Source organism: Nipponia nippon, unplaced genomic scaffold (genome assembly GCF_047370975.1).
Source record: "Nipponia nippon isolate SJK-2023a ecotype South Korea unplaced genomic scaffold, ASM4737097v1 scaffold_8, whole genome shotgun sequence".
Taxonomy (NCBI): domain Eukaryota; kingdom Metazoa; phylum Chordata; class Aves; order Pelecaniformes; family Threskiornithidae; genus Nipponia; species Nipponia nippon.
Genome location: NW_028262402.1, coordinates 9,440,237 through 9,460,620, shown reverse-complemented (window position 1 = coordinate 9,460,620; position 20,384 = coordinate 9,440,237). Strand labels below are relative to the sequence as shown.

General features: G+C 37.6%; 1 protein-coding gene across 5 annotated transcripts in view; it reads right to left on the bottom strand.

Moving 5' to 3' along the window:
• Positions 1-727: 727 nt before the first annotated feature.
• The window catches only part of TNFAIP8 (TNF alpha induced protein 8), a 64,068-nt gene continuing 44,411 nt past the window's right edge, over positions 728-20,384 (bottom strand). For 4 of the 5 annotated variants that reach the window (XM_087741704.1, XM_087741706.1, XM_087741705.1 and 1 more), the window contains exon 2: positions 728-2,583. In XM_087741704.1, the coding sequence (XP_087597830.1) occupies positions 2,018-2,583 (566 nt within the window). In that variant the 3' untranslated portion in view covers positions 728-2,017. Of the gene's footprint in view, positions 2,584-5,236; positions 5,919-20,384 lie in introns of those variants that run through there. The other variant, XM_087741702.1, reaches the window with a different exon arrangement.

Sequence of the window (20,384 nt, the reverse complement as noted above, 5' to 3'; positions counted from 1 at the left end):
TCTAAACAAGGTACAGTCCTGCCCTCCTTTCAGTAACTGTTACCATCATTATAAACTATGTTATTTTAGAGAATCAGAACATGATTTAGATATAGGGTTTGTAAAGAAAGCAGTTTCAATTTCTGGAACTCAAGTTCCTTTCTATTCTCACCTCTTTCTTGGGAAAGAAAACAAATAGCTTTCTCTTACTAGGTGGGAAAAGAAAAGAAATAGGTGGAGCAAATACATCAGAAACTGTACTCTTTACAATTTGTGGGATTTTCCTCATGATGTTGCATTCCTATACATGACTTCTGATGGACAAAAGTACAAGGTATTTACTGTTTTAAGTAAAACATGGGAACGGATCTTTTATGATATTCCTTCAGATGTCAAGCTAATAATCCATTTCTTGGCAAATTCTGGTGCACTATCCTTATGTCAGTTCCTAGTTGTTCCAGCCTAGAACTACATTAATCTTCTGTCTCTGCTAGACACGAGTGGCTTGTATAAAATGAGTTCACATTTTGAACACACATTGCTCTGGCACATTTCCGCCACCTTTCTGGGAATATTCAGAACCTAGTGACCAAACAAACACGAATAAAAGTGAATTTTCTCCCTTAAAAAATCACAAGTAGTGCTGAAGCCATACATCAGAGGTTGTAATGCTTTCGTTGCCGGCACAGGACAAGTTTGCTCTTTATAATTTAAAATGCAACAGGGGAAAAAAAAAAGGCATGGAAAGTTCAGAGTGCAAATATTCTTTGGTTTACTCATTAAAATAAAAGGACACAGCAAACAGCAAAAACACTGGCAATTAAATAAACAGCAAATTCTTTATATGGCTCCTAACAAAAAGTCTTCAAGATCTTTGAAATGTATTAACTTCATGCTTTTACATACATTACAGTGTCTAGAAAGTCACATTTTTTTATCCCCAAGGGCAAGGCAGGGAGAAGATGAGGGAGAAAAAGAAGGATGAAAGGTAGGAGGGAAGAAAAGACAAAAAAAATTTATTCAAGATGCCATTTTTCCATTAGTTAAATAGTATATAATGCAATGATAAAAACAATTTCTGTTTCTAGTTTCATTGTACACAAAGCAAATCGGCTTGGAATTTATTTTCAGGTGATTAAGTTTTCTGAATTCACATCATCATACACATCAGCCTAGTGTATAAAATATATCGACTCACACCTTTTCAAAAAGAATTATGACCTATTAGTAGGATTCTAAGTATCTTAAGGAATTGCACAGGTAAGTCACTGTGTTTTACCTTATCATAAGCAGAGTTAAAGTTATGTACCGCAAGTGTTTTCTAGGGAGTACTTTTCCCTAGTTATGCTATTTTACTGTAGCTTATTCCTCAAATAATCCCCATATAATCAAAGGAAGCAAGCATCTGTGCAGGTCTATAAGGATGTATACTTGGTAGCCTTGCAGACAGGAAGTTTTCACCACTGAGCTGGAGATGAACAAGCCCGTTAAGACTCTATGTGACAGCATCACTGTTATTATTTAAAACTGAATGCTTCATAAGGGCAACACTAGGAAGCTGTGATCTGTGCAGAGAGCATAAAAGGGTATAAATGAATCAAATATATATTTTACAAATAAGTCAAGAAATTATAGAGTGTACCATCACCGTGATAGCCTGTTACTAACATTACTGGACTCTGATACTTCAGAAATAATTATGTAAATATATGAAAGATTTGGATTGTCTGACAGCATATTATTTGGTTTTGTGTATCTGTCTTGCAAGACTCTTACTCTACTTGGACTGTTCTGTTTTATTGACTTTATCCAGCTGTTTCTGTAGGCAAAGCATAGTCAAAAAAGTCATGTGCAGTCTTTCTTCCAGATGGACTGTGAATAGCAACAGATAGCTCATAAGCAATCAATTTAATAAAGATATTTTGGAAATATTTGTCATAATGTAAAAAAACCTTTTTGCATGCTCCTTTATTCCTTCATAAATCAACAGTGTTCCATCTACAAATAATGCATAGGCAGTCAACTTTAATACAAGTACTTATATGTTCCCCTCATCTAGCATTTTGTTGACACCATCACAAAGTTTCTGCAAATGGAGTTTATAAGGTCCAAAGGGATTGTACAAGGCAGCCAAAAATTCACAATCAGAGAAGTGATCAAACACATTGTTGACACGTCCATGTGACTTTGCAGTTAGGTGACGCTGAATGATTTCATGAAGTAGCTCTCTACAATCGTTTAACAGTTTGGACAAAAAATTCCTGTCAAAGGTATAATCCACCTGATGGAAACTGACCACGGTCTTAGCCAGCTGATGAACTTTCTTCTTGAATTTTTCCATCAATGCTATTTCATCCTGATTAAATTGGTTGTTCCTGTAGAGAATTGCCAATTTGAGGACTATTTTTATGAGGTTTTTGATGATTTTCTCTGCTTCCTTTTTGTTTTGTGTATATTCCTTTGTCACTCTGTAGAGCTCATCTAAAACATCACTGCTTGTATCATCGATCAAAGTAGTTGCTATTGATTTGGACACCATTTTTCCAAGGATCTTCTTCTGGGCCTGTATGGCCAGACTTTTGGAGTTGAAGACATCTGTGGCCACTGGGGAAAAAAAAAAGGATGCAGTCAATACTTCCTGACTTCCATACTATGGACAGTAAGTTGAGGAATATTTCCATGTCTCTCCATTCATGTTAGTCCTACTAACTGACACAGAAATAATGCAAACTTATGTATGTAGTTGCCAAAAACCCCATCTTTTCAATCCCTAAAACTCCGTTGTCTTTAGGTTTACATTCTTTTAGACTGTTTTATTTTTGAGAAAACAGAAAATCAGATAGAACTTGCTTAAAAATAATTTTAAATATCTCTCTCTATAGGGATTGATGGGTTTTCAGATTGAGGCAATAAACCTGCCGTATTTAATCAGATGAGTCGTAAGTCTGATCTGATTCTCATATTCATAATGAAATCTGAAACTGTCACTATCCCGATGTCATGACAATTACCACTGCTACTCAGTTAGAGGCAGTAATTCAGTGAATTGACTATTGTAAAAAATTTTCCTGCTTAGTATTTTACATGATCAGTGAATTCAGATCCCACACATGTATTGTATTTATATATATATAAATATAACATATATTTATACAAAAATACAATACAAATACAAAAATCCTTTGTCAGCAAACGATACTGAGATTCTCTGGATGCAATGTGAAGATGCTGGTTTTCAGAAGGAAAGCAAGTATAGATTAACACTTCTGTGTTCTATACTTAATGCAGAAATAGCCAAAGTGAACAGTCTAGAGATTGCCATAACACTTACTAGCATAACCTTAAAAAGAGATCCTTCTGTGACCAATAAAGTAGATCCTAGAACAGATTTCCACCTCCAAAACTGTGCTTGCTTGCACCAGTATACCCAATAACTGGTTTGTAGTTTCTTCAAACACTTAAATACCCCAAATGTTCTTTCAGAGACTTCTTTTGTGAAATGTTACTGCTCATGTTCTGTTGCCAGTGACAATTATTTACAGCACATTCCCTTTGCAGCACCTTCTCCACTAAGTCACACGTGAGTTCATATTTCCAGGCTGAACAGTCTGGGGGACGGCTGCCTTTATGCTGCAGCTTTCCTGGAGTCTCAGACAGGCTGAAGGAAAGCTTCATCTGTTTACATTTACTTCACATATGGAAGGTTTGCTTTGCAAACACAGGGCCTGGAAACATTTTTTTTTTTTTTTTTTTTAGTGAAAACATAAATTCTGCAGATGCCAAACCGTAAGCCCCTGATTTTGGAAAAGGTTTGCTCTTAACTGTTTGTATTTGAGCAGCTGGGTGTGTTCAGACACAGGGTGCCTCTGGGGTTCCAGCAAATAGAAGGAACTTGTCCTTCAGGATACATAAGACACAAATCTGTATTTTTTTCTTCAACAGTACCTTTGAGAAACTTAATAACAAGCTACTTTTTTGTTGTCTCGGAAACTTTAAAGCAGGTTTCATTCTTAAGACTTTCAGTGCATACCAGTATTTTGTTTTGAAGCATGAAGTGTTTGAACACATTTTTTAAAATCTTTACTACATGAGGACACTGAAAAACCAAAGATCCCATTGTTAACTATCTTGGGCAAAGCACTCCAGATCACAAGACAGACACATTTCTCAACCACAAAGATACAGGAAGACGTTAAAGATGCTAAGCAGTCAATCTGAACTGAAAATATTTGATTCAATTTTAAATATAAACCTGCAACTGTTCCTATTCAAATAAAACTAATCAAAGTATTTCAAAGGGTGGGCAAATACTAGAACTCAACAGCTAATGGTTTACAAAGATCTACAGATGAACAATAGCTTTTTGCCTTGGAAACAGGAATATCAGTAGTTCTTTCATAACTTTTATTTCTTAAAGCCTTCCAATTTACTAATTGGTCATGATGTCTTCTTTCTGACATGCCACAAAGATATATAGATGTTCATACTAATAGCAGTCGCTGTTTCAAAATATATTCCATTAATTTGCAGAGAAGCACCCCCCGAATACAATATATACGTATTTTAAAATTATCTTTCCCAGGTTGCTGTAGGTATTCTTATAAAATGCTAACTATCACACAGAATGCTCCATGGTAATTGAACAGAAATCCATACAACCTGCCTCCAGCAAGTCCCACAAACACTCAGGTATGGTTCTAACAACTTACACATAACAACCCGCAAAGTATCACTTTCAAGAAACTGAAAACATGGCAGTTCTCTAAAAATTTTACAGTTTTTCAACAAAAAACCCCTTATATTATGTAATTTAACATTTGACAAGGTGGAGCTCAACATGTGTAATTACCACTGCTAAGCAAAACAGGAATTGCTCACTTACAAGAGGTATTAAACTGCTAATGGCATTTCTCTAAAAAATGTCCAAGTTTTGGGACTACCCAGCATGGCTTATTTTCTATCTACTTTGCAATACACCAGAAGTCAGCTTCATTTTCCCTGTGTTATTACATGGGTTCTAATTTAATTGCTAAGTATGTAGATTTCATACTTCGGTATTTCAGTCAATCTAAAAAGGAACTTGCAAACTGTTTGTATTTTATAAGCAGAATTTTTCCTCATTACTGATGGCAGAAAGACATAAAATGTATTTCACAGTCAATTGCTTAAATAAAAATGAGTTTAAGCAGTAAGATCATAGAGCTCCTTCAGACCGAACATACACACTTCCTCACAAAACAGTAAAATTATTACTTACTTGTTCATCAAACGGAATTGGAATTGTTAATGCTGACAGCAGAAAAAGAGACAAAATACCCGGGGTGAAGACTGGCCTGAGGCTTATTTACTCCCCTAAATCCAGCGCACACTTTATCATGCGCTTTGAAATGCTGTCAGAAGCTAACACAGAGTGAAGGTGGGTTTTTCCCCCTCACCATAACAGCAGCATTTCTCAGCTACCTTTCTCTCCTGCCTGCAGTGCTTCATTTTGCTTTGGCACCTCAGAAGGCAAAAATACATCGCAGTGGTTTCACTTCCTTGAAAAGAGAGCTGAAAGGAAATTGCACTGCTGAGCAAGCAGTGCAACGCCAATAGCCGTTACTGCTAACTGACAACTGGAACAATTAGCAGAAAGGGAGGGAGGAGAAAGGTCCTGTGACTCGACAGGGCAGGGGACGTGTCAAGAAGAGGTTAAAACATTAACCCAGTATCTGCAAATGCAGATACTCGCATGTATGGGAGATGCTCGATTCATGGGTCACAGGGTGCCGGTGAGAGGCAGCCGCCGGCTGCAAGTGTCACCAGCCCCCCATTCCCAACGTGAGGACAGCCAAGCATCCCCTTTCAAACCTCTGACCACGATTTCAGACGCGAGCACCTAAAAATAAGGCAGTAAATCCACATTTAGACAACTACTTAAAATAGCTTCATTTTCTTATGGTTGGTTGTATGTAGTCACCTTTTAAGAGTGATTACAGTAGCTGGCCAGGATGTATAAATCTCTGAACACACCTATTGTATTGACAGGTCCCATCTTTGCACTTTAAACTGAAACAGGGCCATTTCTCTGGTGGCCTGCAGTAGACCCAGAACTTGGGCAGGTAATCCCACTAATTTTAAGCATCTTATAGATAGTTTTTCCTCATGACTGCTCTTTATAGCTCCTATTTCTTTCCTGTGCAGTTTTACACTTCACTTTTTAAAAGTGTATCATCAAAAAATACCCCTTTGAAATCAATGGGATGTCATTTTCTGTACAATCTATAAAAATAAACAAGATTATGTTCAGTGGAGCTGGTTCTCCACTGAGGAGAGCAGTCCAAGGGGAAAGACTTTCAGAGAAAGTCCTGCCTCTGTTCCTTTGAAATTCACAGGATCTTTGGGGTAATGGCGACATCCGCAAAGTCTTCTAATTTATGATTCAGAGGAGCAAACAAATTGCTCGAGACTGCTTCCTGTGAAAGCTGGGAACTTATTAACTATGAAACTTCCTAATTTTTGCAATCAACAGTATGTGTGTTTAACATCAGTATTTTGTGTGTTAAAGTCAATAAATATGGGACATGTAGCATTCTGGATGTGTTTTCCCCAAAATATTTTACCTTACACATGTTCTCCTTAAAACTGTGGTGGAAGTATAAGCTTTCAGTGAAAATTCAGAATTGTGGACTAATAAGCTCTCAGGAGACTGCTATAAAAGTACAAGAAGGCTACTACTTATGGCCGTGATGCTGACTTTTCCCTGACGTGGAAGCTACTACACCTCCCTCTGTACTGTGGCAAATGCCTATTACTAAATACTCTATTTCTCAACTCTATTTAAACAAACAAAAGAAGAAATTGGAAAAAAAAAGAAGTTGGATCAGATTATTTCACTGCCTTAAATCAAGGCAGAATGTTTTTCCATAAGATAAAGAGTCGATGGTAGATTCAACATCACTTGCGGTTGAGTGTATTCAATCTCATGTATACTTACAATGAACACTTGAGTCACTTGAGTATTTTTAAGCTTGTTGTTATAACAAAGGACCAGAAAAAAGGCATCCAGTAAAAACTTCCAGTGAACCATGTTAAATTCCATGGGCAAGTCAAGAGTTGAGCTTTCTGACATGAGTTGCGTTTCTCGCATACATATTCGGTATGTTGATACAACAGTCCCAGTGGAAGGGAAAATGTGACTGTGAAGCCATTAATAACAATGCTGCTGCGTGAGACCCAGTTCTCATTTTAGTGATTGGCATACCATGTACTGCACTAGTACATCATGAGTGCAATGTCCAAAAATGACAGGGGTTTTTGGGCAAGGCACAAAGACCACTTACGTGGGGTTAGGAAGAAAGAGACAGCACTGACTGAGCACTTCAGGCAGCATTTAAAAGACTGTGTCACATAGCTTTGAGAAATGTGGCAACTGATTTCCTGCCAGGCATCCTGTGAGGACGAGTGTGTTTGCCTCTCTACAAACTGCGGGTGAGAGCTACAGCTAAAAGCCCGCGCACGCCATACAAGTTGCATGTTCAGTCAGACTCCTGGAGTGAGAGAACACCATTTCCCTGGAGGGAGGCAACTTGAAATCAAGGGGGATTGAGCGAGCTAAGCTCTCCAGGTGTATGTGATGATGAGTCATGCACCTCCAAAACCATGAGATTGCCTAGATATCAAGGGATAAAAAAAATACTGAATTTTTGCTTTTTCTTGTGCCTTCTGCTTACTGGGTCTTTACAGGCCTACCCTTGTTTTCAGGAATGATAAAGGCCAGAAACATTAAAAACTGAATACCCTGAGGCATATAAATATATGACTTCATGTATAAACACATGACTTCAGTAAGGTAAAGCTCCAACAGTGATAAACTGCAAGAGCTAGCACCAGTCAATGAACAAGTCCTGAAGTACAGGACAGACAGAAATAAGAGTCATAAACTTGTTACCAGGGCTGTAACAATTTTCACAATGTACTTGTTACGTGATGATAAGATTAAAAAATGAGTGATAGGACACAGACTATTAATTCTTCAGATATGAATACGGTAAACTGATTTTTCCAGCTGCCACCATGATTTATAGCTTCTTCTTAATAACCATCTGAGTAAGTGAGTCATGGTTTCAAAGAATGTTTTTTTGGGGATATTTTTTTGGGTGTGTTTTTTTGGTTTGTTTTTTTTTTTTAAACAGAAGAGTCAATGTTTTGATTCTTATCTGAGTGCTTCAAAGTTTCCTGGGTGGAAAGTGTGTTAAATTTAAACTTTTTAAAAGCACAAATAAAGTCCTCGTAGTGTAGAAATCATTCCAAAAATGCAGCAGTCCCCAGACAGCCACTTCAGCGTACTGGCCAGTCTCTGCATTCACAAGCATTTGTTCACTTGCTGGCATTTCAAAAGTTGATGAAAACTGAAGCTTGTACCAGACATGCAAGACCAGACAGTGCTCTGACAGCTTTCACTCTTCAACCTCAGACACTGGGACTGCAACTTCTAAGCTGGCTGATGGCAGGGGTGAGAAGAGACCAGGGCAGCCACAGAGTTTATTGAGAAAAGGACTGCAACAGGGCAGATGGTTTGGGCAAGCACCATCAGGCAGTGGAAAACCCAGAGGGCAAACGGCTAAGTGCAGAAGGAGGGGAAAAAAAAAAAAAAAAGAAAACAACAAGGGCCCTATACAGTACTTATTTCTTCCACATACATCTCTACTTTTTTGATTCAGGTACACAAGGTCCTTATTTGAAGAGCAAATATTTTGTTTGGCACCTTGTTTTCAAAATGGGAGATTTATATATGAATATCAATTTTAACTAGAAAACAGTTTAAACTAGAATTTTCAATGCATACAAAGCATTCCTTCATAAAGGTAAGTAAGCTTTGCCTACAGTTCTCTTAATAGGTACAATAAATTGTACTGAATTCTCACTCACCATAATCTTTACCAACGGAGCATACTATGAGAATGTTAATTAGTCAAGCAATGTGTACTAATTTTAACATTCACAGTGGAAGACTTTGAAAAGAAAAAATAGCCAATCTAAAGCCAAGCCTAATGCATGGCAAATATTGGATGAGCAGGCTTACTGGATTTGGAAGTCAGCTCTGAGGCTGCAAGTCTCTCTGAAGCAACAGTTAATCAAGCAATACTGGCAAAAAATCAGGCTAATCAAGCATTTTTTGAAATATACAGTATGTCTAATGTGAATACTCATACTGAAAGTGAGCACAAATTCAGCAGCAGGAACACGGGAAAGATAAAAGTAAAGCTAGCAAAAAACATTGGGAACACCTTTTTTTTTTTACTCAATAAAATGCTGAAGAAGTCATTGACAATCGGTTTGCAAAATGCATATGATAGTTACATGCTTCCTGATTTTGCTATTTAATTCTAGCCTTAATGTATTAAAATGTCCAAAATTTGACCAACAGCAAAAGATGACCCACTTTCTAGCTGCAAAAACAAATGATGAAAAAACAGAAATCAAAATACTTTTTTGATCAAGAGTTGAGAAGAATTGCCAAAAAAAGTACCTGGAGGTTAAGGCTGGGTAGTGTGGCAAGAAAGATGCTATTTCCAACAAGAATGTATGTGCAGAGTTTTGCAGTCCCATGAGAGCAGTCTGTGCCAACAAGTTATTCTGGTTTTACATGTCTGTGCTTCCCACAGCCACCCTGTGCATCACATGATACATATACTGTAGCTGATTTAGAAATTTAAAAAGCCTTCTTAAAAGCTCTTTTTCCTAGAGCCTCTGTGTGTATTTTAATTAACAGTGCAGCTGAAAAAAAAAAAAAATTCAGATTAACTTCTGATGAGTGCTTTTAGAGAAGCATATTTTAAAATATGTTGGATATTAAACAGAGAAAATGACAGTCATGCAGAGTAGGGTCATGAACTTAATTTGGTATTTCACTTCTTTTCCACCATTTGTTATCCTTGCTGGAATGTAACAACAGGTGCTGTGGTATTAAATATGCAGCCTGTATATCTCAGCTGTGGGCCATTTCAGGGCTACATCAAATTCCTCTCTATCTACCAGGTGTCCATGCACACTCAGCAGTAATACTGCACAAATCTTTTCACAGGAAATAAAGTGTCTTAGGTCATTCCTTCTGATCAAGCAAATACAATGCAGATATTGTATTTTTTCCTCCAGCCTTAGAAACACGTACCAAACTGCAGCAAGGCAACAGTGCCAAACTCCCTAACCCAAGAGGCACTTTGAATAAAATGATCTGGCCATTACAACTGTACGTTTTACCAAAATTTAAAGTTTAAAAAGAGGTATCTAATTGCTCTTACAACCATCCTGACAAAAGGAATACCTTCTCACAAAAAAAACCTTAGCTGTAGGCACAGGACCTAGAACATAACAGAAGAGCTTCTGGCTTGAATGCAGAAGGAAAAGCACTAAGACCAGCAGCCCCGGGGAACTCTGAATGCATTGGAGACACTTAAATTTGACATCAGGGTGGAGGAGGCAGAGAAGTTAAGAGGAAGTTTAAGATACATGTGGCAAAAACACAATGAACTGGAAGGTTGAGACAAGATGGCAATCTGGCATGAGAGGAACAGGGAACTCAATTACAAGGACAAGGTAGCAACTTGGCTGTCAAAATGCAAAGGGCATATATTTTGAATAGCACGTAAAGAAAGCCACGGCAGAGGCTTCAGAGAGTTCAGATGACAGAAAGGTTTGTGAGTGATCTTACAATTGCTTTGAAAGTAAGTAATAAAGCTTTTCCTGTATTTCTAGTTCTGGTTCTCTGTTCTTCTCAATGTTGATCCATACACCACCCTGTCTGTTTCTTGCAGATAGGATGGGAGTCCATCAGTATCTCTGTTTCAGTGTAACATTGAGAAGGCTGGATTGCTAGCTTGCACTTTGTTTATATATATTACTCTTGTGTCTTCCACTGATTGCCCTGAGAAACTAAATGACACCTGCCCCACACACACATAATTTGGTTTCTGGCTTTTTCTTTCTAAAGAAACTTCTGAGGCACTGAAGATTGCCACAGCTACAGGTCAGATACAGAAAAAAACAGTAGTGATTCCCAGGGCACTCAATTCTCAGGTGTCTGGTTAGTGTACCCTTTTTTCAATATCAACATTGAAATGCGGATTATAAAACACAAGAAAATATGTCACCTAAGAATTTTACTTATCAAATACTGGCTGTTCTTTAGGCCTGGGACACTAGTGACACCCTTCATCTCTTATGCAGTCTTTAATTTTTCGCTACCTGTTTTCCTGTTTTATAGCATGAAGGATAAGTTTTCTGGCATTAAATGTGTGGCTGTACATAGAATTTGTTTACTCTTCCACACCAATCATTCATGGTACCTCTGATTATGGAGGACTACACCTGATGGCCATAGAGGTCTTTTCCATTCCCACTGCTAACATGCATTTCCCTTACTTTCCTCTTCTACAAGGAGCAAAATAAACAAACTCCTCAGTTTTAATTTTTTCTCCCAATAGTTAGTAGCCACAGCCTGTTACCTCTGTATCCATACTACAACTGTCAGGACTTTCATCCAAACTTCCAGCCATGAAATCAATGGTTGAGAGTATTTTCTCTCCTTTGTTCCCTTACTCCCTTGCTGTCAAGTTCAGAACTCTCCAAGTTCAGGCTCTCCAATGCACAGTCTATCTTTTGGAGGCTTTGCTTTGACTCCTGTTTGTCTCCATTTGGTTTGCTTTATTCCTGGCATCTCCAATTTAAAACCAATGCTCGAAACAGCTGAAAAAGTATGCAAAGTACTTCTATACATAACAGTTACTGGGAAAAAGCCCCACCTTTAAACTCTTTGACTTAACAGCACGTAAACTGTCAAGCATAAACTAAGACTATCAAAACACAGGTCCACCTCCCCACGTATCTTAAGAGTTTGGTTTTGCTTTCATTAATGTCATTAAATCCTAGTAGAATATAAAGCCTAAGAGAAAAATTAGGTCTTCAATACTGTTAACAACTTGTGATCTGTAAAATTAAATCTTCTGGTTAAACATCATGTGTGTGACCCTGTCATTTTCTTTTATGTCAGGAAGCAGTATTATTTGGATACAGAACTTTGATAGCTAGAAAAGCACTGGCAATCCTATTTATTTTCAAATGTTGCAAATATATTTACTGACTAAAACTAGACAGTCTCCAGAGGTCCCTTTCAGCCTCAACTGTTCTGTGATTCTGTAAAACCTGCATCTATTTTGTAGTTCACTCCTCTGCACAAGGCATAGGAGATTGAGGTCACTGGTTTTTACAGCTGTTAACTACTGTAGAATTTAAATGTCCAGCTTCTTTACTTTGCACTGGCATCAAATGGTATTTTTAAATAGGCGATGAACAGCACTGGTCAGCTATGAAGGGATATCCACCAGCAGGAAAGGTTGAGATTTTCAGGATTATTACCAAAAAAGTAAGAAGGAAGTCATTTACTGGCTTTTGGTGATATTAAACTAAAATATTCTTCTTTCTATAAATAAAACTATCTCTGTAGAATAGTTTGGTAAAGTGGACATAGTAAAAGCAAAAACAGATCTCATGAAAGCTTTACATTTTAAACCAATGGAATTTCTTCATTTTTCAAAGGCAAAGTTTCCTACACACTTTGATGAAGTTAATTAAGTGGAAGCTTGTCTGTGCATGCACTGATTCAGTGCTTTATTAATTCCTGTATAAAGTGAAATGTAAACATTTTGGGATCAAGACTTGAGGCTATCACATTCTTAGAGGTCCACTGAAATCACAGGTCAGCTACAAATGCCTTACAGAAACCTGCAAGTACTGACTTTCATAGATATGTAAAATACATCTCAGAACATGTCCCTGGATTTCAAATTACAAACCTTTCAAGGATAAATGCTCTCAAATAAATGAAATGCTAACTCTCACTTTACTGCAATTTATTCTCATTACTGTAAACTGCCAGCAGGAACAGGACTCTGCAGACACCCTAGCATTTGTATATTGTATGTCAAATTGAAATGTAGGTTTCCCCTATTGCTATGCAAAACAGACTCTTTGATCTTTCATTACTAATCTGTATAGTTACAAATATCGATACTGAATTCAGCAAAAGGTAGGGAAAAATAAATTAGTTTATACAGTGTGTATTCAATCCTCTACATTGCTTCTTCTGAAACAGATCTGTCGTGAAGATTTTGGATCCCAAGTATCCCAGACTGAATCCGCCATGCCATGCATTTGCTCAGGCTCTCTACTTCTCATTGCTAGCCAGTCAAGCACTAGAAATGAACCACAAAACAGAATTTTGACAGCGAATCAACTGATGAAACTGAATCAAACCACATCCCAACCCAGGCAGGGAATCTTATAACGAAAAACAAAATTTATGAGAAACCATCGCAAAAGGATGAATGCAGAATGAAACTCTCAAACAGCACGTTTCCCAGTTTCTCTCCTCCTCACTCAAAACAAGACTGTGCCCAACTGACATCAGATTTAAGGCTTGTGCTTTTGCTGACATTATGGTTAAAAGAACCAAGCTGCTGTCAGTTGCATTTGCATCGCTAATCCCACAGTGTATCCTGTTCAGCAGTGATGGAGATGCGTCCACAAAAGAAAAAGTGTGCACCTACCATTAAAAACCAGAAGTAATTTAGCAAATCTGCTGATGCAGACAGAAAACATGAAAATCTGTAACTTCCAGATTTCCCACAGTACAAAAAAAAAATGTTAATACCATTATGTGTAAAACTAATGTTCAGATTGGTAGTATTTATTAATGCAGAAACAGTCAGTTCAAGCATTCAAATTTCTTACAAAGTCATATACAGCAACTGTTACTACTAACATTACTACTACTGGATACTACTGGATCTATGAAGTATCTACCCAAAAAGCAAACATGAAAAATTAATCTTTAAACATGAAAAAAAGTCATTTTTGCTTTAAAGCCATTACGAAAGAGATGAAACTATTTTTAGCCTACTACTTCTTCTATTGAGTGTGATGTATGGAAAAAGAAAAACAGAAGTTGTTTCATAAAGTAGCATAAAAATCAGTAGCTCTTTCACACCTCTTTATGAAATGCTCTCCTCTTACCACATTTTGTAATCTAATTGTAACAAAAAAAAAATCAGTCCAGAAGGTTGAAATAACACCTGCAATACAGTTTTTATTTGCTTTATTTATTACTCAAATGGGTTTATAGAGACTCTAGATGTCTGAGGAGAGAGGGGGGAGGGGAAGCAATTTGCTTCTCAAAAAGCAGTATTTAAGAACCCTTACGAAACTGTCACATTTAACAGAGGATCTGACCAAATGACAAATTGTTACTTGTGAAAGGAGCGATGTGTGTTTTTGAATAAAAGTTACAAATTACAATTAGTATTTGAATGTTACATTTTCCTCATGTTATCCCTGGCACATATATTACAAAATACTCATTATTCTTACAAGCCATTCATTTAGCCTGTTGCTGTAGTTCAAAATAATACTGATAAAGAATACAGCCCTTCCGAATGTAGGTGCAAGGCCCTTCCCTTACCCAGATACTTCTTTTGATTCTTCAGAGATTTACTGACTTTTGCTCTCTGATCTCTAACCTCTGTCTCATTTATGACAGCACAGTCTGTAAATTCCTCAAAGAAAATAACTAAAAAATACTATAATACAGCAAATGCTGTCATTAACAGATAAAAGGAAGGAAGAAGGGGAAACTAAGTCTCCAGTACAACAATCAATTCTGTAAGATGGAAAGACTGGTAGAATTTGAAAATGAAGTACTACCTCCCCATATATGGAGCACTGCGTCCAGTTTGGGGCTCCCCAATATCTCTCCAAAAAAGGAGCTGACAAACTAAAGCAAGTCCAGCAGATAGCCACCAAGACAGTTAGGGAGCTGGAGGGCACAGTACAGAGGACAGGCTGAGCGCGCTAGGTTTGTTCACCCTGAAGACTAATAGCGGACCTAACTAATACATCTAACTTGTTACTGAATAGTTACAGAGAAGACAGAGCCAGGCTCTTTTTGAGGATACACAGCAAAAGAGCAAGGGGCAACAGACACAAGCAGCAGGAAGGGGAATTCTCATTAGGAATGACCACCTTCATAACAAGGGTGGTCAAATATTAGAATATGTTGTTAGAGAAGTTGTGGGTCCACCACCCTTGAACACACTATCAACTTGACTGGAAAAAGCCTAAGGAACCTCATCTAACTTTGAATTTGGATGCAACTTCAAACCTCGCTCTGCCTCGAGTGGAAGGTTGTGCTCGATGACCTCCAGAAGTTCCCTGCAGCCTCAGTTAATCTATGCTTCTCTCTAGTGACCAGATAGCTCAAGGGACTCTATCTTAACTGAAATTAAACACGTGAGTCTTGCAGTTCACTATGGATTAAAAGATTTGATTGCATAAGTATAATTATATTAATGGAATTTTCTCAAAGCAATCTTGCATTCAACCCAACAATCACAGCTAAATGATTAACCTGTTAAGAGTTTCAATGATCCTCTGAAGTAACCTACCAGCTACTGCTAGTGCTTATCCTGTTGCCTCTGCTCAAATTACCACCTAGCTTCCTCATCTGCTCCAACTGCACAAGGGAAAGATTGCTAAATGTGTGGGGTACCAAGTGTTCTGCAGAAGGCAGCTATGGCATATGGCCTTCTAAACGTGGCATACAGCAAAAAACACCAGTTCAACCCATTCAATTCTGAGCCTGTAGAAAAAGTAACAAGAGCAGCCACCTAATCTATTCACAGATAGGTTATCTTAAAGGTTACTCTGATTGGGCCAGAAAAATAAAACCAGCCATTGTTTTGATTTTTGAGGGGAGAGATGCAGAGCTGCTTCTAGAGTCTTATGGTTTAACAGCCTTAAGTCAGTGCTCTTACCAAAAGATTCAAGTGCCCACATCTAGATGGAGCTGCAGCAGCTGTACTACAAACCACAGCAGTTGTATTCCTGTCCTCAAAGCCCTTTAACAGTTTCCTGTATCTTGCTTCATTAAACGTACAATCCTCCAAACTACATTAAAAAAAATCTAGCAATTCTGACTTGTCTGTGTACTGTGGTCTTATTTGCTCCAAATTTCCCATTGCTCCTTCTTCATTCAGATGTTAGCTTCTTGCTTTTCCTTCTACCGTGACTATTTGCAGCTATGGCAATGCTTTCCCCATGTATATGTGAAAGAGCATTACAGTGTCTGGTTAGTAATAACCCTTTCTTTCTCATTTCTCGTAAGCCTAGTTCTTTTTTTCATTCTTTCCTGTACTAAAATAATATAGTTTGCCTTTAGCTTGTCCTATTAATCTTGAATTCTAATAATCTGTAGAAGCAATTACATGAAATGCCAAATTGTTAAGCATTGCTTTGATTTCTAGAGCTGCATACATGATACGACCCCAGTAATCTTTTAAGTCCCTTCAGCGGTAGTAGGCAAGTTATCTGTTGAATAAAAAAATCCTCAAATTGACTAATCTAGATCTCTGACACATCCATTGGGGCCAGATGATTCGTCCTGCGCCTAAACTGAACTTTTCAAACTACTCTCAACAAAAAGCTCCTGTTTCATTAGCCTTAATGTTTTATGGAATTGTTGTTTTGACAAGGGAGTGTAGGCGAAGAGCAAGTGAAATAAAGAAAGCCCACGTTTTGCAGACTTCTGGGTGAGAGCAGAAGGTGGGTCTAATATGTGGGGTAGGTACCAATTGTCTGTGCTGCTTCCCTGGGGCTTCATATGGAAAAATGAGCTCCACAAATACAAGGGGACAATCTCCAACTTTGGCAGCTGACAAAGCTACCATAAGTCACACAAAACCATTCAAATTTGGGTCCAAAAATAGACAGTGAGACATCCCACTTCTGTTTAATATTATGATTTTCATGCAGTTTATTGTAATTATAGAATCATAGAATCATAGGATCATTTAGGTTGGAAAAGACCTTTAAGATCATATCGAGTCCAACCGTAAACCTAACACTGCCAAATCCCACTAAACCATGTCCCTAAGCACCACATCTACACATCTTCTAAATACCTCCAGGGATGGTGACTCAACCACTTCCCTGGGCAGCCTGTTCCAGAGCTTGAGAACCCTGTTGGTGAAGAAATTTTTCCTAATATCCAATTTAAACCTCCCCTGGTGCAACTTGAGGCCATTTTGTCTCGTCCTATCACTTGCTACTTGCGAAAAGAGATGGACAGCCACCTCAGCCTGTAACTTCAGAAGTTAACATGAAATGGGGCTGTCATCAACGGGTACATGTTGCATTTATGAATGCATAATGCTCTACTTGCACAGTTTGGATCTCCCCATTCACTGTCATAAAAGCATAAAAGGTTCTAACAAATGTTGGTTTTGGAGATAGTGGGATGCAGAATCATACATTACAGACTCCCATCGATGTTTTGGATGGAATAAGTGGCCTGTAGGAGCACAAGAGCAGACAATTCGTTATCTAAATGAACATGATTCTACCCTGCAAAACTTTCACACAATGAGAGGTGACTGCAAAATGTCAAAGCAAATCCATGACTACTTACAGGAGGGAGTACTGACTTCTCAAAACAGTGAGTGCTCTGTTGTTTTATAACCCCTGTGTCTCTGTTCTGAGCTCTAAAAGGAACAAAACAGGTGAGCTCATTCCTCAGTAATCTCATTTGGATTAAAAAATGCTAATTGTGTCTAAAAAAGCTCTGTGCACTTGTAGGAATGCAGAGAGATCTCTCTCCCATGAAATTTGGTACTTAAAACTAAGTATGATAAAGGTGCAATGAAGGCTCTCACTGCTTCTGAGTTTGTAATGCAATATCCATTGTTTGATAGGCTGTGTATTACATGTACTCATTCACTCATTCAAAATATTATTTTACTTGTCCTTTGAGACATTAGGTTTATCTCCTGTTGTTTTCTATATATAAAACATAATACCTGTAAAACGAAGCTGAAGTTTTCTGAAGCTTTACATAAATTACTGTTTCCTTCTATTGAAGAAATATGATGTAAGGAATGAATCCATTAACACCACAATAATTTTAACCAGTATTGGCATGTATTTAAAATGGTATATTCATGATACGTATTTTTAATGTGACAGCATTAAGAACATTTCCTTCAGATTGTAGAAAGGAATTAAGTCAAATAACAGCCTGAAACCATTAGAAACCTTCCTTGGTACATGATATGCCACCATACAACACCAGATTGAAATTATGCCACACAGTTAAATGCTATAGTCTTTTTCTTGACACACACACACACACACACACACACACACACACACACACACACACACACACACACACACACACTCTTACCACAGCATTGTGGTATACAGATGAATACAAAGATTGTTCTGATGTTACTAAGCAGCGTGATGGGAGAAAAAAAAACTGTTTCATGTTACCATGCTAATATAGACCATGAAGAGATCAAAGGCAGAAGCTGAAAAGCCCAGATACACTGCTGTATACTCCATATCCAGCAATTAGTACAAAATACAGTGAAGTAATGATTGCCTTCTAACAATGTGTTTTTACTCCCAGGTTCTGCTAAAAAAATAAGAATTGACTTGACGTCAAAGATTCTACCTTTTTTTTGATTAATTATAAAAAAGAAAATCTTCAGGAGTTAGCCATTCAAAATTGACCTTGATTTTGGGTTTCACTGTAACAATGGGTATAGTTCTTTTTTACAGTAGCAAGACCCATAGTCTTTGATATTGTTATGCAGATTTAAAAAAAAAAATCCATATTAACCCATTAAATCCACTTTTGTAGACATCCCAATGTTCTCCAGACACTGTGATTCACTTGTACAAAGTAGCTGGAAGTGAAGTATTGCTCGCTTCAGCATAGATCATTGCCAGAACATACATGATGTTCGATACTATTAGTGTGCCCTCAACCCTCCTTTTCTTTCAGGCTGATCTTCCAACACATGGTCCCAGAGTCATGCCTGGAAGCTGCAACTGAATTTCAGAGCTCCTTGTGTATCCCTTCACTTGCCCCTGGCCAGTGATGCTTCCCTGGCCACCTGAGCATATCTGCTTCAAGGAAAATAGAAAAGTTCTGCCTTTGCTTACAAATGACATTAAAATAACATTTTTCTTGTAGCTTTCTCCTACTTTCACTTTTTAGCATGTAGCAGATTAACTACTGTGCTTTCATCGCTAGCTTTGGCCTTGAAATGTACAGAATTTGGTAAAATAACTACTTTATATTTGTCCAAATGTACCCTCTATCCGTTCCATAATCAGTCACAGACCTTCACTTACTAATTCCCTGGCTGGGCCTCATAATTTGTGGGTAAGTCAGAGAGTGACATTCAGTCTTGCACCTCAAGGAAAAATCAACCACCCCTCCCTTTGGTAAACCACTTAAAAGATTATATATCCTCTATGTCAAAAGCATGAGCCCCAAATTAAGTTTTAATTTATGAAGCATCAATTTTCTTTATGCAGAAAGCACAGTTCCTTGATGAAACAGAAGACTCTGAATGCCTGTTTTATGCCACATACACTGGACCACTACAAGTCCACAGGTATTTGATAATATTTTTCAGTATTTTGATCAGTGATCTTTCATGCCATGTTCAATCAAAGCAAAGTAGTGTAAAAGCTGCAGTTCTACATATTCACCTGTTAATCCTAGGCTTTATTCACATACACACTAAACCCCCTTTTTTTCATGCATCTTCTAAATTATTCCTTTCCAGATGGGAGTGTATTACCAGGAATACATTTATAGACCGACTGAAAAACCTTCTCAGTGATATCTGTACCTCATCTTCCCACAACGGCTACTGTTTTTATTTTCCATTGTAACCTATTAAAATCACAGGACAGCAAAACCCAAATATTTTCCCAGCTAAAAATAACTAATCAAAAAGCTACCCTTTCTTTCCTGTCTCAGCCACCTGCTCCAAATGCTTTTTTCAGCACGAAGATCCTGGCATCTCAAATCGTTTCAAAAGAAATGCACAGAAAAGCAAAAATATTTTCAGAGGATTTTAAGAATCTGAGTCATCTAAGAAGGTAAGAGGTTTCTTTAAACAAGAACATTTACATTTCAAATATAGCCAACTTGGTAAAATTGTCTGGAGCTTCCTGTCTCTCCTGCTGTAAAACCGAGAGAGAATCCTCACATTGCCATATTCTTATTCACATATTTTCTTTTCCAAACAGTTTCTATAGAGAAATATTTTTTTCAGTTCTGCTTTCCAATAGATCTGTCTTACAGAATCTTCTTTGAAAAAAAAGAAAAGCTGCCTTTTAGTTCATCTGTTCATTTGACGAGAAGAAAGAAGAAAAAGAAAACAGAGAGCATTGTCGTAATTCTTATCAAAACATAGGCTATCGTGCTTCGTTACTAACCAGGTTCTATCAGCATTATCAAGTTTGATTCAGTCCAAGCTGTCTTTTCTGCAAATCAACAAAATACTGTTTTA